At 42.0% G+C, this 18493-nt stretch overlaps 1 protein-coding gene across 2 annotated transcripts; it reads right to left on the reverse strand.

Moving 5' to 3' along the window:
* Positions 1-734: 734 nt before the first annotated feature.
* Positions 735-6741, reverse strand: LOC147628964 (uncharacterized). Of its 2 annotated transcripts, XM_086812144.1 has the most exons (8): positions 5801-6741; positions 5122-5276; positions 4678-4715; positions 4325-4552; positions 3996-4219; positions 3640-3797; positions 3021-3480; positions 735-2862 (listed from the first exon to the last, which is right to left on the reverse strand). In XM_086812144.1, the coding sequence occupies exons 2-8, from the start codon at positions 5233-5235 to the stop codon at positions 1094-1096; spliced, it is 2991 nt and encodes a 996-aa protein (XP_086668270.1). In that variant the 5' UTR covers positions 5236-5276; positions 5801-6741; the 3' UTR covers positions 735-1093. The 2 variants fall into 2 exon arrangements, with proteins under 2 accessions (XP_086668270.1, XP_086668268.1); XM_086812142.1 differs by lacking the exon at positions 5801-6741 and having other exon boundaries at positions 5122-5645.
* Between the last annotated feature and the right edge of the window lie 11752 nt (positions 6742-18493).

An 18493-nucleotide genomic window follows, 5' to 3' on the forward strand; every position in this document is an offset into this window, starting at 1 on the left:
ATGAAATTCTGTTCTAAAGAATGTGAAATCTGATTTTTTAAAATTTTTTCCATTTTTCTTAAGTAGAATGGTAAAAGAAAATGCACGGTTTTGCAAATATGAAACTCACAATGGCATGGAAGGATACCAAAATGGAAGAGTTGCAACCTGCATTAAAAAATGCCAGAAAGTAAAATGTGGAAATGAAGATATATGTGCATGATGATGCCATTAGGAGGGGCAAGGTATGCTGAGGAATTGCTGCCTTGGCGAAAGAAAATGCAGATATGCACGAGCTTGTGGAAGAGCTTGAGAAATCACAAGGGGAAGTAGTGGAAGAAAGGAAAGAACTTGCTGAAAAAATGAAAGCCCTTGCAAAAGAAACATTTGCTTGGAAAGAGATTCTTGTGGAACCTTGGATGAAGAAAGGTGGAGACAAGGTAATGCCCTTATAATCAATGGGACTAAAGGAGGCATTGCCTTTTATATAGAGACGCATCAAAATTTCAAAAGATTCACACCAAGGAGATGCTAGATTGTCAGGAGGTGGATGCACTGATATTCCCAAGTCCCAGAGCTCCATTCAAATGATATTATTATATAGCTACTACATGCTACATGAAATCAGATGGGAGAATTGGGGACAACATAGCCTTCTCTTTTGAGAGGAATGAAATATTGCCTGTCAATGGAGGTGGGAAGACTCATTGGAAATGCAGAACAACCAGCACGTGTTGCATTGTCAAAACAAGATATTCTCAAACCAAAACAAATTTCTGAACTTGTTACACAAAGTAGTGACCCATGCATGTATGGGATGATCTCGTAAGTCTTAAAGCTGCTGTATAACCTAGCTACAAAAAAAGACGGCCAAGTATGGCCAACCCAGGTCTGCAAGCCATGACCAGATTCAGAGATTCATAGGATTTGATTATACCTAAAAAGCTACCTTCTTGCAACTGCACAAGCACAAATCCTCACAACAAATATGCACATAGCATATGAAATCCAAAACCAACAGATACTGCTGAAAATTTCTTCATTCAGAAACAATTTGCCTGTATCAAGCTCTGGTAATCTCTGCAGTCTAGCATCCAAGCACAACCAGCCTATATCAAGCTCTGGTGATCTCTGGTGTTATCTGCTGCTGTCTGGCATGTGCTGCAGTTGAACCTGACGGACCATTCTGGACAGTAGCACCAGCATGGTTTTTCACAAGGTATTTGCTTTTGGATTGTAATAAACCCTCTAGAGTTTTGGCTTCTAGATCTGCAATTGATTTTTTTAACTGCTGCTTTTTCAGCTGCTCTTGATCATTATCCTTAGAATTTAAAGACTTGGAAACTCCATCACCTAGCTCTGATAGTTTTGCATTATGTAACTTGTCCTTTTGATTTGATCCAGCCTTATAAAGTTCTAGGTATGATTCGCGTTTGGCTAACGATGCCCGCTCCAGTTTAACACCGTCATGGCTAGGCATACCTCTGCTCTCTGGACCATCAGGCTCTCTTGGGACTCTGGAAAGATGTGAAGCTGTACTAATTTTATTTGTAAGATCAGGGCAAGCATCAGCTTTGATTTCAGTTTTTTGAGTGTTGGCCGTCCCGTCTGGTGCCGGTTTCAAATCACCCCCTATATTGCCAGATTCTTTCTGAGTGAAGTGTCCAGAAGCTACTGCTTTATCTTGCAGCATTCTGTTACTGTTGCATGAAGTCACTGCATCCACAAGTTCTTCTGTCGCGCTTGCCTTCAAGGCATTTGCACAGCCCTCACTTACAGTGATGTCTTGGCTTCCCACTACAATGAATTGAGGAATCCCCATCAATAGCGTGGAAGACTTCTCTGCTTGTGATGACATATTATTAGTGCTTGCTTCAGGCAACACTGCATTCTCTGACACATCTAAAACAGTAGATGATCCCCCTAAAACACTTGTAGAATCCAGGATGCTAATATCTTGCATTCCCAAAGCAACTTTGAGCCTGTGTTCACTATGTTCTGTTTTTGGAGACGCCTCATTACTGATGTGCTCCTGATATCCATCTGGGTTTGTTAATGAGTGCACTGACCCAGTAGTAACCTCTAATGGTGATGGTTCTTCTGGCAAGAGCTTATTTGTTGTGGTTCGATCATCTTTAATTAGGTGCATCTTCAAGTCAAGAAGTTCCTGATCATGTTGAGACTGCAACAACTGAAGCTCTTGTTCCTGCTGCAGAATAAGCAGCCTCAACTCATCAGAACCAATATCACCATCAAGATTGCCTTTAGAAACCAAGAAAGGAAGGCCCTCTTCCGTTAAATCTCCATCTTCTCCTTCATGAAGTAGCATGGAGGACTTCACGTCCAGCGAACGTGAAGGTTCAGTTTTAGAGTTAGCCCTGACCCCCTCAAAGATTTGGGTAGCCAAAACATTATTAACCCTAGTTTCAACGTCAAGGCTGGCATCCAAAGATAAATCTGATCCACCACCTTCAAACTGCTCAGAAGAAAAATCACTGAAGAATCCCAATCCATCTGGCTCTTGTTGTCTGTGATCGGACCCAGTCAGGTTATAGCCAACCTCCTCGAACCTGCCATACATAAAAACCTCGTTCCTAGGGCCAGATCCCACTTCCAAATCATCTGCAGGGCCCAAGATTATGCAGGGATTACCAAGGAGAGACGGTTCATCAGGCTTTATTTCAGACTCATCTACCCCTGCCTCATAAAAAGCAAGTCCTGGTTTCCAATCTGGGATCAGGGCCATAATTTCCGCATCAATCATGTCCGCAATGGTTGTGACATCTTGATCAGACAAATCAAGTTCTGCAACCATTTCGCTTGCAACAGACATTGCTGTATCAGCCTCCACATCAAAATCAAACTGGATATAGCGGATCCCACCTGAGTCAAAAACCTTTTTAGAACAAGAGACAAGCATGCGCTTATATACATTCATAATATTGGAATACATCCAAACTTACAAATTCAAAGAATAATTGCACTTATTTAACAACACAAGTCACATATTCCTCTCATGACAAAACTAGGTGGCAAATCACCTCTTGAGCTCGTGATCTGAATTCTTACAAGTACCTTCTTGTCATCTTGTTTTCTACCTTTTATTCTGAAATCTCTACTCCTTTTCAAACCCTCCTTTGAGCTTGGAGAATCCAACACATGCAGCTTCTCGGATAAAATGGCATTGGGCCTTGTGACCCACCCTTCCTCTGATAAAGTAATTTGGCTGATCTCAGAAACGTTTTCGGGCACTTGAGCAGATGAGTCAAGCATAGCAGACTGTGAGTCAGGAACTGGATCAAGGCCCTTCAGGTCCTCATAAGGATTCAGCATCATAGATTGACATGACTCTAAAGTTTCTAAATCCTCATCGTTTCGAAGAAAGGGATCCATGAGAAGTTCTCTCGCATGAAGCCTCTGTGATGCAGAGGCTAGGCACTTCTCTACAAATTCACGGATCTCTGGATCCTTTACTTTATTCAGTGCTTCTGGTCTCTTACCCTATAAATAATCAAAGCAGAGAGAGCAATGGAATGAACGACATCCTGGGAACTAGAAATATGAGAAGAACATCCTTTCTGTCTGATTACAGCTTTCAAATCAGAACTACCAGAACATGGGCAATGAGATGAAGAAAGAAAATTAAAATGCGGACAGTACCGTGGTAACTTTCTTGTAAATCTGGGCAGCATTTATGCACTCACTGTAGGGGTACTCAAAAGTAAGCATCTCCAGCAAACACATACCAAATGAATAGATGTCAACCAGCTCATTATAATGCTCTTCATAGAGTTCTGGAGCCATAAACTCGGGCGTGCCTGCATATACATGATGGCCCTCAGTGAGTCCTGAGGCACCCCAAGTCTTAAAGCTATCAAAGTCATCATGCATACCAATGGAAAGTTCAGGTTTTTTCCTATCTTAACAAAAACCAAAATGCAATCTCGACTCCATGAGAGTCTACTCACAAAGCTTCAAATCATCAACTCCATCATGCAGATGACTTTCTAACTTACCAATAACACTGTGTGCAGCAGGGGCCTGGCGTAGGATAGCTGCCAATCCCAGATCCCCAATTTTGACTTCTCCATTGTTTCCATTGATAAAAATATTGTCACATTTCAGATCACGATGAATAATAGGAGGGTCGTGACTATGCAAATAGACAAGTCCTTGCAAGATTTGCCGAGACCAGTGTTTTATCGCTCTCAATTTCACATGTTTATGTTTCTTCCGATACCTATGAAGGTGGTACATTCAACAATCAAGAGAAATTCAGTCATATAAGACATGAAGTGACTTGAATATCTCATAGTTTTCAAGATGAACTTGACATCAAACTTACTGTCTTAGAGTTCCAGATGTGAAAATTTCGGTAATGAAATTCATATTATTGCAGCGGGTGTCTACCCAGGAGTTGTAAAACTTGATGATATTCTTGTGCTTCAAAGTCTTCAGTAGATGCAACTCAGAATACAGGCGCTCCATGTCCCCAGCATTATGGAGCATGTCTTGAATTTTCACTTGATTCCATGCAACTTCTATGCCATCTAAATCATCAAAGGCTTTGTATCTGATCATTTGGTTAAAGGAAAAACCAGAAACACGAAAGCCATAGATCACATAGTCAACAAAGCCAAGGGATAAGCCCTCATAAATCAACATAACTCAAGAGGCACAATTGGCAAGAAAGGATACACAGTCTTGTAGGCTCCTTTACCCAAAACTTCATCATACTGCACGAGAAAAAAAAAAAAAAGAGAGAGATGAGACAGGTTGCTTTTTGGCAGCCAGCAACCCTTCTGCAAGATGGTATAAGATAGCTCTGACCACAGATCAGAAAGTTATGTAGATAATGCCCATTTAAAGAATTTCTAATGGTAAAACTGGATCATTTTAAAGAATCAATCTTAGTCAAAAGATCAGATCCAAGGCAGTTTATCAGCTTCCTGGTCTTCAATGTCAAGAACAAATTTATCACAGTTTTTTAACCACCAGAAAACTTCTTTTTGTAGTGTTGACCCCAATCTTACCCCCTAGATTTTTTTTGTTTACGAAACTCCTGCTCATGTTTCAGAAACTGGACGATTGCAGACTATTGAAAGGTGCTATCACATACATTGAAAGCTGCAAACAACTTACTCGGCCATATCTCCCAGTTGGATCCACTTCAATAAATTCAGACTCCTCATCGCTGGCATCATCAGGGGGTTGATCGTCCACAGTAGCACCTTCTTCATCTGAAGATCTTTCCATTTTGTGCTACTCTTGACAAGACGTGCTCGGTGCAGGAAAAGCTGAATGAAGTGAGAAGAAATGATGCACATTAGAGTTAGTCCTTGCAGTCAGGCGAACAGAATGTCATCAAGCTCAGTGATCGATGAGGAGTCTGGCAAAATTGATCGTCAAGCGAACCCTGGCAGTTGGCTGTTCAAGGAATCCAGAAGAGCAGACGAGACAGGAAAGCGGTTGAGACTGAAAGTGCACGCAAGGAGGGGCAGATGGGGAAAAAGAACACAGTAGTGGACTAAGGCGGAGGAAGGTGGAAGTGGCGGGGGTTGGTATGAGGGGAAAGGAAGGAGAGAGCGTGCAAAAGGCAAAAGCAAAAGCTTTGGCAAAGGAGGCGCGGCGGCATGGAGTGCTGTGCAATGTGTGTGTGTATGTGTGTACGTGTGATGATGATAGCGGGGAGGTCCCTCGGTGGCCAAGAAAAGCTGGGGCCTGGCCCTGGAGCGATGGCGATGGACACGCAAGGAAAAAAACAGCGAGTTTTCTTCAAGCTTTTACGTCACGCTTACACAGAACAAAACAAGCCAATTACCTGGGGACAAAAGCTCTCTCGCACGCTGCTTCCATAGCGTTTTGACACAGCGAGAGCTTTGACTTCCTGCACCAAATTCTTTGTTTTCTGTGCTGTTCTTACTCGATAGGATCGTCTTTCTCGTTCTAACCTTCTGCAAGAAAAAGACAGCAGATGTAGCCTTAACTTTTCCGCCATCGACCGCGTTGGGGTCAGCTCCCGAGGCCTTCGAGTCTCGAGATCTGCGGATTCTGCAGCTTTCATGGCCGCCCCCGGGCCACACCCACTCCGAGCTCCCTGCTTCGGCACTCACAGCCTTTACCAAATTGAAGCAGACGGCGCGCAGCACGAAACCCTAGCCCCATCCTCAAGGGAGAGAAGCTGACCCTCCGCCGGAATCTTCATCCAAGCGCACCTTATCCTTAATCGTGACCTCGGGGAAGGTAAAGCAGATGAGGGCCGGAAAATTCTAACGCAGTAAAACCTAACCGTACCTCAAAGCGAGGGAAGCAGTCAATGCCTGAGAAATCCTGCGTTTGCCTTAGTTTCCGAGAGCTTTGATGTATGCAGAAACCCTAACGTCGCAAGCTTGTATACAACACAGAAACCCTGACAATGCCAAACAGCGCTTGCAGAAGAAGAAGCCGGCGCTGCGGGAGCAAGAAACCCTAATTTATGTCTCTGCTCTGTTCATCAGCTGGAGCGGAGTAAATTCAGGCTTTGTTAATGGAATGCTGAGGAGGCGACATGCTGTCACCATGGCCATATCTCTCAGAAGTAAGTGCCGCCGTCGCCGTCGCCATCGCCGCCTCCGTCTGCCACCCCCTCCGCCTCCATTAGCATTCAAACACCCCTCCCCCACCTGTTTTTGATGAAAATCATGATGGAGTGCTCAAAAAGATACACGAAAAAACTTGATGGATTTCGATTTTTTTAAAAATGCTCTTGCGTGTAAAAGAGGGAAGGGGGAGAGAGAGAGATTTCTAAGTTGTTGCATACTCTTGCTTGAGAGAGAGGGAGAGAGAGAGGTTTCTAAGTTGTTGCATACTCTGCTTCTTTTTACGAGAGAGAGAGAGAGAGAGAGAGAGAGAGAGAGAGAGAGAGAGATTAACGTCTCCTAAAGGCCGAAATGGCCCATGAGAACAAAATAAGGTACAACTAATGATGATGATGTCTCATCATAACAAATCTGAAAGAAAGAATGAAAATAGTAACATCCTAAGAGAGCTAAGAGTTGAAAGCTGAACCGCTGAATCGTCGCAGTCAACTCCTCCGGTGGGTGGGCAATGATGGCTCGAATTTGCCGATGGTGAAGGAGTCGTGGACGCGATCCTCGTGGTCGTGGGCGTCTCCCTCTACAGATGGCAATGGCTTTGTCCAGGGTGACTCCTCTGGAGGGTGGTCTGCCAAGTAGGCTTGTAGATGGGGGAGTAGAGGCTGGTGGGGTTACAGTGCTGGCTCTGAAAAAATCAGTGAGGGCTCTCTGTCTAGGCGGCTCTGGTCCCACTACCCTCCTGTCCCTCAATAGGCTCTCTCTGTGTACTAGCCTTTTAATCAAATGTATTGGCTCTTTGAATGGCTATTACAAAGCTTTAATCACATGTTTCTGCACTTGACTAGCTATCCCAACCCTTTGACTGCCAACCCCACACCTTTGACCAACTGCACACACTAGCCCTTCAACCGATTGTACTAGCCCTTTGATCAGTTATACTAGTCCTTTGAAAGGTTGTACTAGACTTTTTCCATGTCTAAAACTTATCCATGCAGTCTGAAACCCAAAATGAGCACTTCAAGTACTACATAAAAAGTTTTTGAAAATCACCGAAATACATTGATTTTAGATTTGACAATTGTATTGGGTGTTTATCACTATTCACACTTGTCTTTATAGTCATAAAATCTTGTTTTTTGAGGAATCCACCTCAGGATATGTGTGTTGGTCTCAGGCTTCAGGTGTTCCTAGCCTCCACCAAGATAGGTTCTTGGAATGTAACATGCACCTTATGGAAAAGAATTTCAAAGATGAGATAGTGATGCAAAGAACATTGTTTGGTCTCCAATTGTGTGTGGGTGTTCCCAACCACCAAGATGGGTTCTTGGAATGTAACATGCACCTTAATATTAGCTTTCATCCTAAAAACAAAATTTTTATTGGTGGTAAGAACAAGTTATAATAGTAAAACTTAGATAACAACAATACTTACCACATAATCGATTGGGAGACATTTTAGCATCAAGAAAAGCCTTTTTCACTATTGTTATTTGCTCACGTGAATGAATGAAAACAATCCTCCAAGAATCGTAGTGATCTTCTTAATGGCTTCAATTACTTGACTATATCACTAGCCATGTTTCTTTTCATCATTAACCGACCCTTCGAAATTAAAACAATCCTCCAAGAATCATAGTGATCTTCTTAATGGCTTCAATTACTTGACTATATCACTAGCCATGTTTCTTTTCATCATTAACCGACCCTTCGAAAGTAAACCCATAAGGAATATCTATGAATGCCCAACGACAATGCACGAGGAGTTACAAATGTAAACATATCTTTAACTCTACCCTCCACCACTACACTGGGAGCATCGACATTATTTGAAATATAAGTTGAGAGGTAAGCAACATTTTGAAATCTTTGCTATCTCTTACATTCTTCTTCTTTCCTCATGGGCACAAATCTTGCTTGGAAATTAAAATATTTACTTGTATTTTGTATTGTGTAATGTTATATTCCTACTAATTCTTACACTTTTTCACAAAGAGGAGAGGAGGGGCTCGGCTCACTCCAGACTTGTGGTGGTGGAGTGAACCCACTCCCCTCCTCTCATCAAGAGAGCTTCATCAAAACAAACTTTTATAGTGCCTTTACATGACACTTATTAATGTCCTCAATTGGAGGAGCATCTTTCTTAATCCAAAATGGGATTAACATCCCCCCTACTTGATGTAGGTTTTGTTCACTGAGGTCGAAAGACCTAGTCGTCAAACTTATGTCTGTAGAAGTTTCGGCATGATTGAAGCTTTTTCAGGGTTCTTCTGAATACTGAGTGTGAAGTCCAGAACCTAGTGTCCACTGTGTCTTCAAACGTGATGTGCATATAGCCGGGAAGATGCCGTAGGGCGATGATAATACATCGTCGTGCCTCTTTCATTGGGGCCTGTGTTCATGTCAAAGCGAAGCTGTTCTGCCTCAAATCCATCATACCTTTCCTTTGGTTGGTCGATAAGGACTACGATCAACTTCAGGAATTTGACAGCAACCACGATGTCTGGATCAGGAATTCGGCGCCAAGCTCATATCCATGCAAGCATTTGTTGTCGCTAGCTTGTAATTTCTCGGAAGGTAGATGGTGAAAATTGTGGAAAATTATAGACATGAGAATCTCTTTGCTTTGCATCATGGAATTGGAGTGGGGTGAGCCTTTGCTGGATGGACATGTAGAGTGGATCCACTCTTTGGGTTGGCGGGGAGCATTGGTACTAATAATGACTATATTCGGGGATCGTCAGATATTCCTTTCGCCAATCTGGTTGTATACCAAAATCGTCGATGCGGGGATTGGTATCATTGGTGGTGATGGCTGAGTAGCCTCCCCTTGTATGAACTGGGTGTGCCTTGCGCCACATGTGGAAATAGTAGCCAATCATGAAGGTGACAATACGGATTTCCAGCATGTCCGCCCCCTAAGTGGGGTTTGCCAGCTTTGTGTGCTTAGCCACGTTCTCCCCTAATGTGCCTTCTCCCCCAATTGGGAACAGCTCCTCTAAATCTGGCATTGGTGCGTGGAGAGGGGAAGGCACATAAGGCTGCCTTCTTGATTCCATTGCAGAGTAAGCATCGGGCATGATCCTTCGGATGGGTTCAAATGGTGTGATTTGCATCAAGACCTTGAACATGAGTTTTGGCTTTAAAAGTGGGTTTCTTGCTCTGATGAACCCCTCGTATTTTATAGCTACCAAGGACTCAAGGACATTCATGTCAGTAAAAGCTTCAATGTCATCCTCAAGTTGGATATTACGTACCTCATCAAGCGGCTGTGGTGGAGACAGATTGGGTGCCAGCATCTCCTCGCGGGGGCTAGAGGGTTAGTGGGAATATCAATAGCGATAGAAGGTAAGTGAGAGAATGTGGGTTAGTGGGAATATCAATAGCGATAGAAGGTAAGTGAGAGAATGTGCAATATGCCTCATATGGGTTAGTAGGAGCTACACTTGGTAAGGGATTTAGTAATTGACTTACGCGATTGAAGAGAACACGGGATAACTGAAATAGAGGATCCTTCTGTCTCTTCTTAACCCTCTCCTGAACTTGGGGGTGGGTGGGTGGGCTTGTTAGTTTGCATAAATTCTTGGAGTTCAGTTATATCTTCTGTGGTTATATTAGGATATTCAATATGTTGTTTATCAAAATTATAAACCACGTTGTGAGCATAGACTCCAAATGCTTATGGATATTTTGATAAAGTTTAATAATACCAAAAGGATGATATAAGGTGGATTCTGAAAGATTTAGATGCTGATGGGTATTATAAACCTCTATCCAACCGTGGCTAATGACCCATTGATAGCTTCTTGCAACAACCTTGTAGTTGGCCAGTGTTATTGGAATATCATCTGGCATAAACAGGTCGAGTTTATCGACACTATTATCTAAGATGTTTGATTGTTATATCACCCAACACCAACTACGAAGGTTGAGCACTATGGGATGTAAAGGATAGAAAAAGATATTAGCTAGGTCGGTTAGTACTATATCCCCCTGAAGGATTCCCATTATGATGGTGGGATTGGCATCTCTTTCCGTATTTTGACGAATGAGTGTAAGGTCTCCTAGACTTAGGTCTTCTGTGAGGTTAATCTCATATTGAAGCAGAAAGAGTGTTAGTGTAGATAAAAACAATGTTAGTGTTTGAGGAGGGGCCGGAGTTCTAGCAAAACGAACCTATCTCCGAGGCTCGTTTAATGAGGAGTTATAATTCATCAGTTTTTTCTGTCCTCTGAGTCCTTTATTGCATGGCGAGCTGGCATTCTAGTTCCTGTATCCTTGAGTCATTGGTAGAAAGGAGGTCGGAATTGACAGCCTCTCGTACCTCTCTAACAGCGGCCAGCTTCTCATATCTTCTTATAGCTTCTTCTTGTACCCTTCTTACAGTGGTGGCTTGTGCATAGCATCTTCAATCTGCTTCATCTTTTCGTTGCCAAGCTCTGGCTACTTCGTAGTGGCTGGCATCTGATCAATCTCCACAATCTTTTCTTGGATCACCTCATTTAAGGCTTTGAGTTTGTCAGCCTGGGCTTTGTTTATCTACTCCCTTTCGGTTTGAAGTCTGACCACTCTTTGTTCGGCTACACAGCAGCAGTGGCTTCATTTAACTCAGTGATGTGCCCCTTAAACCCTTCTTCCTTAGCTACTATGAACGTGGCATGGGCATCCTTAAGTTGTTGTATATGTTGGTCTTCCCTTTCTCTCGCATGTGCCACTTCCTTTTGAAGTTGCTCCTTGGCTTGGTCAACTTGTGCTTGAGCTCCGTGTTTTCTTTGATCAGCTGAACCACTATCTTGCTGAGGAGTTTGTTGTGGTCCTATAATGTTTGGAATCTATTTTCTTACTCTTGTGCTACTTTTAAGATTTTAAGTATTGCCTCTTTGTGTGTGTTGTATGTGTTGCAGCCATTTGCTCCTTAAACACTTGCACTTGATCATTCGCTTCCTCTAATTGTTTCCATAGGGTGGCATTCCTGTCATGGAGCATGTGAGTAGTAAGTAATTGGCATCGCCATACCCTTTGTTCCCACATAGAGGAACTTGTAGAGGTTGAGCCCTCTATTTTGCAGAATTGCAATTGCAACATGCTATTGAGGCCTTCCATGGTTTCCTGTAGAAATCGATTAGCCTCTAAGTTGTGCAAGAAGGAACCTTCTCTTATTGTTCCCTTATCTTCTATTCACCTCTTCTTGCTGGGGCTTGTAGGCTCTTCTTCTCCCTTTCTCTTTTCAACTTCGTGGCCTTCCTTTATGGCTTCTGGTTGTGTTGATGTAGCTTCTTCATACCTTGCACTTATATCTATGTGGGGCACCTGTTGTTCTGCACCAATTTTTGTCAAATGTAGCTGATCCGAAATGACAGAGTTGTGGCGGGGAGTGGTGAGAGATTTGTGAATACCATCTAGGGAGGGCTTGAGGGTGGTGTGTGAAGTGGCAACTTAGGAATTGCGCTTTGCTGGCATGCTTATCTTTTCAATGCCATGTGCTTCTTGTTGCTCTAGAACCTCCTTCAATGAAGCTATCTCCTATGACACTTCTGCGTCCAAGCGTTGGGATTCAACTTCAACCTGCTAGAGGATCCCCCTCATCTTTTTGTCCTTATTGGTTCTCTTACCCTTCTTCAACTCTTACAGCAGCTCCTTAGTGTCTTTTAAGAGTGCTTGTCCCTGTTTCAACACTTTGGGAATGATAGTAGATGGTTCCAAGGATCCTTAAGCTTGGGGTACCTCTTTTTCTTGAGTGCCTTTTGGAATTGGAAGGTTAGCTGCATGGCTAAGCACTTTAGTAAGGAGATAGGGGTTACACACCTTTGATTCGTGTGACTTGAGATAATTTTCCATTTCTCGATGTATGTACCATGCCTAATCTTCCTCTTTTTATTCTCATGAACCTGCGGTTTAGGGGTATCCTGTTATATCTATCCATGGGTTTTACCGACATGAGCATGGACATGGCTCTGCAAGGCTTTTCATCTACTTAATCCCTTATATTTTGTATTCTGTCCCATTGAAGTTATAGGAAATCCTCTTCAGCATATGTATTCCATGGGCATCTACTGAAAATTGTGTACATGCATCGGGAGTGATGGGGGAAACTGCACAGCATTGTGTATCAGCTCCTCTCTGACGAGGACCTACTCAGTGGTGCCATCTGACTTCATCACTGTACCTCTCTTGGTGGCTTTGTCATATTATTTCAAATACTCCGCACATAAGTTTGTGTTGATAGTGCGGGGGAGGATCTTTGCCATTCGTCCACCAAGGCCCACCTTCTCCAGCTTGTTTTTAACCTCTGTATCCTAGAATATCTGTAAATTTTCTGGGCTGTGGTACTAGAGCATAATCTTTCCATGAGCTATTTCTGATCACGAAGCCCTGGAACTTCTGCCCATATGGCCCAAGATAGTTGAGCTTGGTGCCGTGTGATACTCTCTTCTTCCTTTCCACTGGTGACCCTGTGGTACTGACCTGAGTGACGACCGGATTCCCTTTTACTTCAGGGTTTGATGTAGCAAAGGAGGCCATCTGTAACATTGAAAAGAGCATCAGTCGTAATAATGACTGGTAGGAGCTCGTGGTCCTCCTTTTTTGGGGGGTCTATGTGTGTGTGTGTGTGTTCTGATGTAAAGAGTGTTATTAGGGTGAGCAATAAAGGTGTGTGTGGGAATGAGTTCTAATTCATGAAGGTGCAGGTCGTGAAATAGCAGTGCGTGAGAAGTTAATCCGTGAAATGTTAGTACGTGAGATGCTTAAGCCGTGAGAGGCTTAGCACGTGAAGTTGTAGTTTATTAATTTGTGAAACAGCAGATTTGGGTGTTTCATTATTATCAATGGCAGAGAAAGAGTGTTAGTGATGTATGTGTGGTATGAACAATGAATTTTAAGTGCTCGGTCCAATGTTATCCCACCCGAGGGGTTAGTGTGGTTTTCGTGACATAGCAGATTGCTATTTCATAGGTTAAGAGCTCATGCCCTTGGGGAGGCGATTTGGGTGGAGATGTTACATTCTAACATGCAATGGATTGATGATTTTGAAAAACAAGAAGAGGAAGGAACATACTTAATCAATTAAGGAGATCTGTAATCGATTATAGGAGTACTGAAATGTATTCAATCTTTACCCACAATAATTTTATTCATTTACGAATGAAACAAGCGAAGGTGGATAACGTGCTCCTACTTGAGATTGATGGTCGCAAGCAAGGAGGAAGGGACAAACACTGATGCGGATGCAACCCAACAGGCGATGAAGACCAGTGCAAGATGATGAAGATCGAATGCAAGACGATCACACAGAGGAGGTCGAGGAAAAATGCACAAAAAGGGAAAGAAGAAGTATTTATGATTCAGCCGCCGCCATTGGTCCCAATGGCTAGATTAAATGGGTATGCCACGTGCTCTTGTGATGGTGGAGGGCTTATGACCATTTCAGGACATGAACCATTTTGAAGTGTTTCACAGCGTGATATAGTTCTAAGTGTTTCACAGTGTGAAGTAGCCCGGACTAGTTCACGGCATGAACTGTTTGATCCCTTATGCATGTAAATTTTGATACCCTATGGCTTCCTGTATGCTTAAACACTCAAGGCCACACATTATGCATTCAGAGGAGGAGAAGAGTACATGTGAAACGAATGAACGTGTTTCACAGCATAATAGGTATACTCTTTTACCTTGTACCCACTTGTTTGGGGACGGGTACCTCTTATGATCCTTCTCCATTTACGGCCACGTAAAACAATGGGGTACTTTGGAACCTATGGGTATTTGTTGTTGCAACCGCTTCAATTTAGAGTGAGAACTTCGGATTTTTCCCTCCATCCAGTTGAGGAGTGCATCCATCGAATCCTAGTGAACCTATTCTATTTCTTGTACATGTGAGTGCACGTCTTCTTTACACTGGTCCATAATTTGGTTCTACTCTTTTTCCTTGGTGGATAACATTGGCGGTGTCGCACTCCCCTGTTTATTTGATTGAACAATTTTCTTTCGCCAAGCCAATGTTGGTTCTTCTTTATCACTTGATTTAGTAGTGGATTGGTTTTGTTTGTGCTTATGGACCTCTTCTGTTATCTTGAAGGTGCACACAGCATTGGGTCTTGGATTGGTCTTTGGTACCCATATCGTTGCATGCCCTTGAAAGTAGCCCTGTGCTGCTAGTAAGTCCTTTTGGACCCACTGCTTTTGAATGCTGAGTTGAGTGTGGGCTTGCTTGGAATACTGCTTCCTGTCCTTGGGGTGCTTTCATGGTCCCTTGCTCGTAGCATGGCTTTTTTGGTTGGATTCCCATGAGATCTTGTCTGTATATTATAGTACTCTTGGGCTTGAAGCTGGGCTTTGGGAATCCACTATTGACGCACTAGATACTTTTCTGCTTTGCTTATGATTTTCTTATATGGAGATGAGGTTGTGACGTGGACGCCTTCTCTGTTATGGCCTCTTCTTTCTTTGGTACACTGGTGGTTCCATATCACATGTCATTGCCTATTTTCCCTTATTCAATGGACTCCATAATGGCATGGTGATGGTGTCCTTGCCATCATTGAGTTGTATTGTCCGCTCTTCCCATTGGATGTAACAATTATGGCCAAGATCGTCCAAGAATCATCTCTTCTTCCATGGATCTAGCAGATATAACAAACACCTTTTCAACCAAGGGATTATTTCGGATAGAAATATTAACATTCAAAAATTCCACGGTTTTTGTAATTGACAAATGCATACTGCAAACTTGTGCATTAGAGGCTGAGGCTTGTCTAGAGCTACCCATGTTTCATAGGAGATCAAGTTATGACTTGATCCCATATCAATTAATGCAGTACTCTTAGTGTGACTCTCTTTCGTAAAGACTTTTACACTGAGGCTTGCAAGCTCAATGTCTAGGTCATCCTCGTCAAGCAAGGTGAGTGAAGCCATGTTCACATGTAGCATTTTTTCCTGGAGTCTCTGCTTTGCCTTGGCTTCTTCTCAAGCTTGTCTGATTTTTTCTTTGGCTAGCTCCTTCTTTTGTTTCAAAAGATGCTCTTGTGCGAGCATTTTCTAGGTCGGGGGTTCGTAATACTTTTTGACTTTGCTCCCATTGATGTATCCTTCCATTTCTACTCCCTTGATGGTTTCAATTCGGACTGAGCCTTGAGGGGTGATTTCGGACACTCTGAAAGGTCTTAACCCTCTGTATTTGAGTTTCTTTTTCTTGGTGCTTCCAACACCATAAAAAAGGACAAGGTCTCCCGTTTCCAATTCCTTGTGTTTCAGGTTATGGTCAACCGACATTTTCTTCATGGTTTTTGGATCAGCCCATGTGATGCAATTAGCCTAGTTTCATCACGTTTTTCCAAATCAACCAATCTCTTGTAGCTAATGCATTTTTAGTAAGCCTTTCCTATATTGTAATTCGCATGCTTGGAACTAAAAGCTCCATTGGCATTACCACATCAATGCGATGATTTGCGACGTACTACAAGGAATCCTGTAAGTAAGTGTTCAATCACCTCATTAATGAAATGTGAACCTCAATCATCACTGATTATTTCAAGTGGGCAGCTAAATCTAGAAATGATCTCTTCATATAAGAACTTGGCTGTGGTTCGAGCATCGGCTTGTTAGTAATCCAATTCTAGGATTAACAAGAGTTACCACCATTATCTTACATCAAGGAGTCACAGTATATACACCAAAGGGTCATACATTTAAGATATGAAGCAATAATATCCAAAGCTACAACTTGGATGGGCACCCGTAATGGTGTGACGGAGTATTTATGGCGATTCCCACTTCAAGAGCGAGTGGTAGCAAGATAGGATGAAGTCCTAAGTGATGTACTTCATGGATATATTATGAGAGTAGTCATTGTAATAGCATTAGGCCCCTTATGAGCCTAAAGTGCCTGGTCGGCCACAGTTTAAGTGAGTGTGAATACTTATGGCCATGTATATAAGTGAATTTCTCTCATAATACAACATACTCTCCCATTGTGCAATTGAGTCTTGCTCTTGCTAATCTCTCTCCCTAATGCATGCTAGTAGTGAGTGTGTGTGAGTGAAGTGAGGTGAGAGGAGGGACGAGGACCCATAGTGCAACACGGCGGTGTGACAACGCTCGTGGGAGACGCAGTGGAATTGCTATCCAAGGAGTTATAGAGCTTGGAGACCTCAAGGGTTACGAGATCGGCCATTGGAAAAATCCTCATGACAGTTGCGGTTCACCAGGTAATCTCTTTTTGGATGTGTTTCAAGGAGGGTTAGGGTGAGCCATAACATTTTTGGCACCGCTGCCGGGGAGCCATCCCTTGACTTTTTCTATCGTTTTGCCTCTAATCTACGCATAACCCATTGCCCATTATCTTGATTAATGGTTCCCCATGAAAAAGATGTGGATTTGATGGTGATTTGTGTGAGATTTGGTGTAGAATAGCTCTCTTTTTTGTTTTTGAAAAGAATGTTTTTTGCTTTATTTTTATATTAATTTATTGTTTTTGTGGTTTTTCATGTTCTTAGGGCTTACACATAGTTTGTATTAGGCTTAGTTTGCATCCATTTCATCAAATAATGCAATAGAATGCAATTTTTAGTGAATGTTAGCTCTCTTTAGTGTTAAACATAGAACTAAGATCATTAATTCTAGTTTAATTGTGTGTTTGTTGTTCAAATTGTTTGGATTAGAGTGTTAAAAAGCATTAGGAGTAGTTTAATCTTTCAAAAAAAATCTTAAAACCATAAAAAAAACCCTTGAATTTGTCTAATTTCTCTTAATGGACTGGTTTTTTGTCATTAAGGGTGATTAATCTTGTTCAAGAGGCCAAAAATTAGAAAATGTGTTAATTGGGGTCTAAATTGATTATATGAGTAGTCAAAATTGGGATTTTTGAGTGTTTTGAGAGCATCTAGATGCATCAAAACACCTAATAACTTCAAATTTTTTATCGATTTGAGAAATTTGACTCTTTGATTAATTTTATCTTAAAAGAGGAGACTATAATTAAGTGTCTAATTAATCTCCTATTTTAAATTAATTTATACCATTGTTGATGCACAAAGATTAGCATTCCCTTGCTCTGTCCAATGATGTGCTCAATTGTGTGAATTAATTAGGGATTAGTGGTTAATTAAAGTCCTTGATTAGTGTAAAGAGTGAAAGATTAGTGAAAGAATTAATCTTGGATTAATCCTTAATCACTTTTTTTTACATAACTCATTAAGGCTAATGAGCATTCAATGAGTAGATACTCATGAGTTGTCAATCTGTCCATTTTGGGGGTCATTTATGAAGGGTGTAAGAGCTGTCATTAAAAGGTTAACTTTTTTGATTCCCACTTATCTTTTTGGAAAAATGCCCATATCTCTTTCATTTTAAATTCAAAAAATATTTCCCCCCAAAAAGAGAAATTTGTATTTCCCACTAGACTCCCAAAAATAAAAATAAAAAATAAATTTTGATCGTGAAAGCAAATTTCAGCCACCCGTGACGAAAGGCAATTCTGGGGCGAAAAATTTCGATCGTGAAAGACAATTCCAGTCAAAAATTTCGACGGTGAAAGTGAAAGGAAAAGCGGGCCATAAATTTTCGGCCGCCGTGAGATAAATCCCACCAAAAATTTTCGGCCATGAAAGGTAAATCTCACAAAAATTCCGACCGTGAAAGGCAAATCTAGTGAAAATTCCAGCCGTGTGAAAGACGATTCCAGCGAAAAATTCTGGCCGTGAAAGACAAATCCAGCCAAAAAATTTCGGCCATGAAAAAATTTCGGCCAAAAATTCCAGTCATGAAAGGAAAATCTGACAAAAAATTCTCGGCTGTGAAAGACAAATCCGGCCAAAAATTTTCGGCTATGAAAGGCAAACTTGGGGAAAAATTTCTGGCCATGAAAGGTAAATTCGACGAAAAATTTCGGATGTGAAAGAATATTCCGACCAAAAATTCTGGTTGTGAAAGGCAAATCCGACGAA

This window comes from Cibotium barometz, chromosome 18 (assembly GCF_041138505.1).
Source record: "Cibotium barometz isolate CiBa-2024 chromosome 18, ASM4113850v1, whole genome shotgun sequence".
In the NCBI taxonomy this organism is placed as follows: Eukaryota; Viridiplantae; Streptophyta; class Polypodiopsida; order Cyatheales; family Cibotiaceae; genus Cibotium; species Cibotium barometz.

Bases quoted from the DNA above. Each gene is read 5' to 3' on its own strand.
- LOC147628964 (XM_086812144.1), bottom strand. From the start codon at position 5,235: ATGGAAAGATCTTCAGATGAAGAAGGTGCTACTGTGGACGATCAACCC. The intron at 4,553-4,677 runs GTATCCTTTCTT...CCAAATGATCAG, and splicing joins AAAGGAGCCTACAAGACTGT to ATACAAAGCCTTTGATGATT. The intron at 2,863-3,020 runs GTGATTTGCCAC...TTTTTGACTCAG, and splicing joins TCAGATCACGAGCTCAAGAG to GTGGGATCCGCTATATCCAG.